This window comes from Camelus ferus, chromosome 11, assembly GCF_009834535.1.
Source record: "Camelus ferus isolate YT-003-E chromosome 11, BCGSAC_Cfer_1.0, whole genome shotgun sequence".
Taxonomy (NCBI): domain Eukaryota; kingdom Metazoa; phylum Chordata; class Mammalia; order Artiodactyla; family Camelidae; genus Camelus; species Camelus ferus.
The window spans coordinates 28,775,969-28,783,328 of NC_045706.1; the positions used below are offsets into that span (position 1 = coordinate 28,775,969).

At 41.2% G+C, this 7,360-nt stretch overlaps 1 protein-coding gene across 2 annotated transcripts in view; it reads right to left on the bottom strand.

Annotated features, from left to right (window-relative positions):
• DNTT (DNA nucleotidylexotransferase) overlaps positions 1-3,961 on the bottom strand; it is a 30,377-nt gene extending 26,416 nt beyond the window's left edge. The window contains exon 1 of one of the 2 annotated variants that reach the window (XM_006174406.2): positions 3,706-3,961. In XM_006174406.2, the coding sequence (XP_006174468.2) occupies positions 3,706-3,908 (203 nt within the window). In that variant the 5' untranslated portion in view covers positions 3,909-3,961. The remainder of the gene's footprint in view (positions 1-3,705) is intronic. The other variant, XM_006174407.2, reaches the window with a different exon arrangement.
• Positions 3,962-7,360: the final 3,399 nt, after the last annotated feature.

Below are 7,360 nucleotides of genomic sequence, written 5' to 3' on the forward strand. Positions count from 1 at the left end.
ATTACATACTTGGAAAATACATTATGCTATCTTTCCACGCTAGGTAAAAACAAAGGTACAGTTCCTGACTCCCCTGTCTGATTGTAAACTCTTTGCTTGCAGGGCTCAAGTCTTCTACTATTTTGTGTGTCCAGAACCTGGCAAATATTGTGCAGAGCGGATATTAACAGGACCCTTTATTTGTAATGCCATAATGTTATATCTTGCTTTCATTAAAAGCAATGCCTTCCAGTAGGCAGGAAAGGGGGTGGGAAGGGATAAATTTGGGAGTTTGAGATTTATAAATGTTAGCCACTATATATAAAAATAGATTTTTTAAAAAGTTTCTGCCGTATATAGCACAGGGAACTATGTTCAATGTCTTGTAATAACCTTTAAAGAAAACAAATATATGTATGTGTATGCATGACTGGGACTTTGTGCTGTACACCAGAAATTGACATATTATAACTGATGGTACTTCAATATTAAACAAACTATGAAAAAAAAAGCAATGCCTTCCAAATGTACCCCTGTAGACAAATTATGGAGGTCCAAGCAGGGCATAGTATCCTCTGATGGGTTTTTACAGCTTGAACAGTGGAACTCAGCAAGTGTTAAAAACTGCTGGGTGATGTAGCCCAGAACAGCCACCCTTTCTAGCCACAGCCCTTTCTTCTTCCACATCAGCAATGTAGGTCAAAGCATGGATAGCAGGCTTAGCTAGTATGTTCATGAGGAGGGCTGATGCAGATAAAGTTTTAAAACAGCCCAAAGTATTAGAATCAAGGATAAAATAAGAATGTGACAAACACTACATTCTGATCCTTCTCTAGCTTGTCCCAGAGAACTCAAAGATTATGAAGTTGCTCTAACATTTAGGATGTTGGCCATGGAATAAAATTCAGTGAACTTTTGAACAAATGTGCTAAAATGCCTCAAAGAACTTGACATATCCCCTGATTTATATTTTAAGAAGCCGCTTCCTATGCCACATGGAATGGCATGTCTTATGCAATATAACATAAATATTAATGAAGTCCAATCCAAATATAAAGATACAGTGCACATAGGCTGGAAAATGAAATAGCTCCAGAAAATTCAACACAGTCAGGTATACCATTTCTAAGCTGTTTGTTCAGGTCCAGGTAAAGTAGGAATCAGAGTTTTCCTCAAATTTAATGCTCCCAGCAGCCAAAGAATGTGCTAGAAACTATGGAGATTCCTGTCTATTCCTGTCTATCAAAGCATATTTTTTCTTAGCTCCTCTTTCTCTGAATCTTGTATATCAAAAGGAGAGGTGTAGCCATCCCTATTGAGAAGTATCCTTTCTTTCAAAAAAACAACTTCTTTAATTTTTATTTTAAAATATATGCTTAGTTTTTTTTAATTGGAAAACACAGAGCATAGAAGCAGCCATGATCTCTCCCTATCACTCACCTCCCAAGAAAATAACCACTTACAACAATTTTATGGGTTTTCTTCTTGTCTTTGTCCTGTTTGTTTATATCATTTGACCTGGTTCATTGTGGAGAGAGAGCCCGCTCCTTCGGGCTTTACTGTAAAGGTCAGTGGATCCAGCTAAGCAACAAGGAAACAACCACACTTTACATTTGTATAACTGTTTTAATTTACCCAAGTGCATTGACATCCATCACATTTGGTGTCACACCATATAGACAAGACCATTTATCAGGGCAGTAACATCAGAGAGGAGAGAGGGGGTCTTGCCCCACATCACATGGCTGGAAGGGTCAGAGGCAGAATTGGAAGTCTCTAGATTCATGATCTAGAGATTTTCCCCTATAATAGTTTCCAATGTCCTCTCCAATGAAAGTCTATATGACTATGTACGGAAATTCTGTTTGAGAGCTAGGACTTCTACTTCCTGTGGTTTATTTCTGTGCCATAAAACACATTTGTATTTAATGTGTCTTCTGAGCAGCCAGCCTGGGAACTTTGCCACCGTCACATCACATCAGCAGTTGGCTCCCCGTGCACCAGTTTCCTCTGTCGCCTGAACAGCTGGGCTCGGTCCCTGGCAGCAGGCATCTGGGGCACAAAGCTGCCTCTTAGCTCTCTTGCCAAAAGAAGAAACTTGCCTCCCGTCGTCTCTGCAAGTATCTGTCTCAGCCACCATGTGCATATTTGTGCCTGTAACTAAACTCATCAGCCCTCTCTAGGAGTGTGGATGTTTCAACAGAGAGCTTTCTATGTAAGTGGCAACTTGATCCTCCGGCTCTCACCTTCCTGCCTGGCCCAAATTTCTTAACCGCACAAAGCAGCTGTGTATTTGCTAAGGCTTTTAATTTCTGCTTTTTCAATTTCCTTTCTTTTTTTCAATTTCAGTTTTTAGCCACTTCACCCATGTCATCTTTTCCCCCTCTAACTCCAACATTTCGTGTAAGTCTGTAAAACTGGGCAGACTCAACAATTAGGTGAAATCTATGATTTCATGGAAGAGATGTTAACCTAACATCCCAAAGAAGACAGGGGGTTAAAAAGAAAAAAAGAGGCAGGGGCTGGGGGAAGGACACCATGTAAAGATGTCAGATGAGAGAGACCATGGGAGACTCATGAATTTCTGAATGGGGCATTTTAGTAAAAATAATAAAATAAAATGTTTCTGTGAGATTGACTCTTCATATGAATTATGGGTGTTGTGAAAATTATCATATCTGATTATTGACTTTTGACAAATGTTTCTCTAGCAATTTGAAGCTGACATTTCTTCAGGAAATGCTTGTCAGTTTAATTTTTAAATACCAAAGATTTTTTTTAAAATAAAAATTTATTTTCACATAGAATTCTTGTAGTTTTTCCTAAAAAAAAAAAATGTGGTCAACCTATTCCTTGGATCATCAAAGTCAAAGTCAGCCAATTGCATTAATCATCCTTCTTTACTCATCCGAAGCCCTCTGGTAGTTCCGTCTGGAATGATTTATGCCAAGGTTTAATACCATTTGTGTCTGCATTTTGTTTTGTCTTCTCTTCTATCTAGTTGAGACCAGTGAAGAACTTACATAGTTAGAAAAAGAGCAAGACTAATGCTGGGATGTGAGAGGGTTTGTGACTGAACCAGTCACAACACATGGTTGCTCCCACTGCCTTCTCCTCTGGGCTCTGAGCTCATCGCTCTCAGTGTGGTGTCCATCCCCCTCGGCAGAGCCGCCGTTGAATCTTTAACCAGCATCCCTCTCTCTACAAACCACACTCAGACTGCTGTTCAGAAAAGCATGATCAAAGCCACGTCTGGGTGCCTATGGTGAGCCAGCTACAGTCACTCACTCAGCCTCGCCCGTCACAGACACTGCTCACCTCAGCACAGCCAGCACAACCAAACCTTTCTTTCTGCCGCAAAGCAGCTGACAGTCTCTGATTGAACTCAGTGGTGCTTTTGTTCACCTTGGTCTATAGCAAACTTGAACTTTCCAACTCAGTTTCTATTTATCATCCTAAGATACCTCTCATCTTATAATCTCGAAAGGGCAAAAAAATTACCTTGTCTTTTAGTGCCAACTGGTTTCAATGAAATTGTATCACATCCCCACTCATCTTATTTTCCTTAGCTGACTGCCTCACATTGGTTCTTTGACTTCATTCCAGTTCTCCCAGTGGGAATATCACCTCTTGCGTATATGGAGGAAAACACAGGTTCCTTGGGTTCCAAAGAAGCTGTTTGCAAAAGCCCTGCTTATTCACAAATGGGAATCCGTGATGTCTTACCTGAGCTCATTTTCAACCCTGAATCCTTTCCTTCGGGCCAGCTCCATGAGGAAGGTTCTGCGGGTGGTCCCCATTTTCTTCTCCAAAATGAAGAGGACCAAATCCTGAAACTTGATGTCATGAGGTGGGGAGGCCACTGAGGCGCCCACCTGCCTGGGTCTCTTCTTCCGGGGGCCTGAAGGGGCCATTTGCTGTGGATCCATGGGAAGAGGCTGCTGCCACTTCTGGTTGTGCCATCAAGTGGTGTCTCCAGAAGTAACAGAGAGCCTGCTCCTCCTTCATCAAGAGCCCTGATGTCATCTCACCATCTCACTGGGCCCTGCCCTACTGATGGCTTCCTGCTGAAGATCAATGGGGAATCTCTATCTCTGCTCAGTTCATCTGTCCTATATGGAGATCATGATGGAAATGGTAAATTAACTTTTGCTTTCCTGTGCAAAATCTCATCAGATCCTCATCAGGTGAGGAAGCATCACTCTTCCCATGTTATTAATTATCCAATCTATTTGTTTACTTACTACAGATCTGTTGCAAACCCTTTTGTCATTATTTCTGATGCTTCTTAAACTTCCCAACTTGCTTGCATTCGCTTCCTCTCACAGACAAGCCTTGCAATACATTGAATTTCTGTAGTTTGCATGGGTGCTATACATTGTGTGGTTGTTTTGATTTTTATATAAGTGGCATTGTTATATTTCTCATTCTGCTGATTCACCTTTTTAATTTTCACTCAGCACTATGTTTTAGCATCCACTCACACTGCTCTGTGTTCTAATCTGTTGTCTCTAATTGCTCCATCGTATTTCAAGGTGGACATTTTAGCTATGCTGGAGCATTTTATGAGTGAGGAACAAAGGTTCAATGTACTCGGGATCACAGTATAAGGGACAGAACCAGATCTTGATTCAGATCTTGGGGTTCCAAATGTCCTGTATCTCAACTTTTTCAGTAGACTAAAGTTGTCTGTTCAGTAGACAAACAGTCTGCTATGCAAGCCTAAAATTGACCTTTTGGGATGGAATGGATGACCTTTAGGTGAGAATTACTGCCATAAAGAGACATTTTCATAATTTTATATGCAAAATAACGTTAATGTCTTTCATCAACATACTTTATTGATCTCGTTCCCCAAGCACCTCCTTTGTGGCTTTGGTAAGCACTTATAAGTCTTAGCTGACTGAATCCTCACACGACCACTGTCTGGCAGGTCCTAGCATCCCTGCTGGGTTTAGCAACTTGCTCCAGGTCACAGAGCTAGTAAATGGTCACAAGTAGGAAATGATTGAGCTAGGATCTGAACTGATTCTGTTCGATGATAAAACCTGTGCTCTTAACTACCAAGAAGCCTTCCTCTACATGTGTCTTCCCCAATAACAAATCTGAGCTCTGCTCATCCATGCTGCCATGTTTGAGACCGTTGCTACTTTCAGAAGTACATGAGCTCTTCACCATGACACCAGGGAAAACTGATGTGACATCTGCCTTACAAGCATTTGCAAAGCTGTCCATGTTGCTCAAGGGAAAAAGATCAAAAGTTCGAGTAACAGATTTAACTCTCTGCAAGTAAGAACTTTTTATTAACTAGGGCTATCTGAAAATAGAGAAGCCACATGGCACAGTGGGATATTACAGGTCATGAAAATTGTTCAAATAAAGTCCAAACAACTGTTTATTGAAATGTCCTACAAGAGATTCAAACAGCTGATAAAGACCTTTACTACAGCTCTGCCGGTCCAGGGTGCTGTGATTGCTTGTCGAAGATTAAAATCTGGGGATGAGATCCCCCTGTGGTCCTCATCGGTATGGGTTTGGTTACTGGAGTGCTGAATGCATCACATGAGAATGCAGTCTTAATTACCAACTGGCCCCACAGCATGGAGTAAGCAAAATTCTGGCAAGAATCTGGGATTGTTATGTTCACCCACAGGGCCTGGCCAGAGGAAGAACCAGTGTGTCACCTAAAAGGTAAAGGGGATGGAGAAGTGCAGAGACGTGGCTGAGAGCTCAGGCTCTGACATCAGGTTGTCAGTACAAATCTTATCGCCATTGTTTCAAAGCTGTGATCTTGAGCAAGTTGCTTCACTTCTCTAAGCCTCAGGTTTCCCCAACTGCTGATGTGATGTGACGGTGGCAAAGTTCCCAGGCTGGCTGCTCAGAAGACACATTAAATACAAATGTGTTTTATGGCACAGAAATAAACCAGGAGTTTATTTATAAATAAAATGAGGAGTAACGGAGGTAACCCACAGGCCTGCTGAGAGGAATGCTCGGCACAGAGGAAGCACTTTAAATAAATGTCAGTTGGTAGTGACTTGGTGTTTTGCTTTTAGAGAAGTTCCAGTTTGATCTGAAATCAAACCTGTGTTTTATAAAGCTATTAAGTCATCAAAATATTATAGTAACCACTGTCTTATTTAATTTGCTTTGAATCATTAGTATTGAAAAGATGACTATCAAAAATTAAATATGTGATGTGATGAAAAATAAAAATGATATGTGGTTATTAGGCTATTGTCTCTCAACCAAGAAGTCTCCCTTTCTATGCTCTGCGAGGTTGGGGCTGGGACTGTGTAAACCCCTTCTCTTATGTCAGCTGGCTCCATGTTAGACTCTGTCCGTAGTGGGCACTAGAGAGAGACTGCAAGACTGGAGAGAAGAGAAGGACCTGGTCCTTTTGATTTGCTTGCTGATACTGTCAGGGTCTTCTCAGTAATGGTTCTTTACTCTGGCATCTCCAATTTTTTTTAATCTTCCCCCACCCTACCCCACCTTTTTTTTCCCCCCAATTAGACATCGCTTCATCATACCCTTCACAGGTACCAACACTAGCCAGGAACATTTATCTCTCAGAGATCTGCATGGATTTTTCTATGAACTCCTACAGCACCAGCAGCAGCAGGCTGCAGCCTTTCCTCAGAGATCTGCATTCCAGCTCCGTGGGGACCACCTGCTTCAAACTTACAAATTTCAACAATTCTCGCTCTGCCTCTTTGTTCCTGCAGCCCTAGGGGTGGGACATGCTTCCTGCAGTTACTCTGAGTTATCTCAGTGTTTTCATTTCATTTTGTAGCCCTCTGATGCCTGTTAAACCAATCCCCGGTGTTAAATTCTCTTTGTTGAAATGCTTAGTGTGTTTTCCTTTTTCCTAACTGGACCCTGACTGATACGTTGTCCAATGAAAGTGAGGGTGTAGGAGATGGAGACTCACCTACAATGCTGGAGGCATACTCATTCTATGGGGAAGTTTGACATGAGTGTGAAAAAGTCTTTAAGATGTCCAAATTCCTTGACCCAGGATTTCAATTTTTGTAGGAAAGAGTCACATGGATGCACTAAGATGTATGCACTACGACATGAATCACAGCTTTATCTGGGCAGGGAGGTTTTTAAAAATATGTATGTCCAATAATAGGGGGATGATACAGTATGACAGAACATTATGCAGACACTAAAAATCAGGTCATATGAGAATATTAAATTAACATGGGTAAGTGATCACAATATAATGATTGTAAAATCAGTTTACAAAATAGTACTCACTGGATGACAACAATTTTGGCAGAGAAAACTGGAAAGGTGTATAGCAAGCCCAAGCTTGTAATAGTGGGTGTCACTGGTTGTTGAGTTTAGGCAAGATTTCTATTTTTTTCTTTTC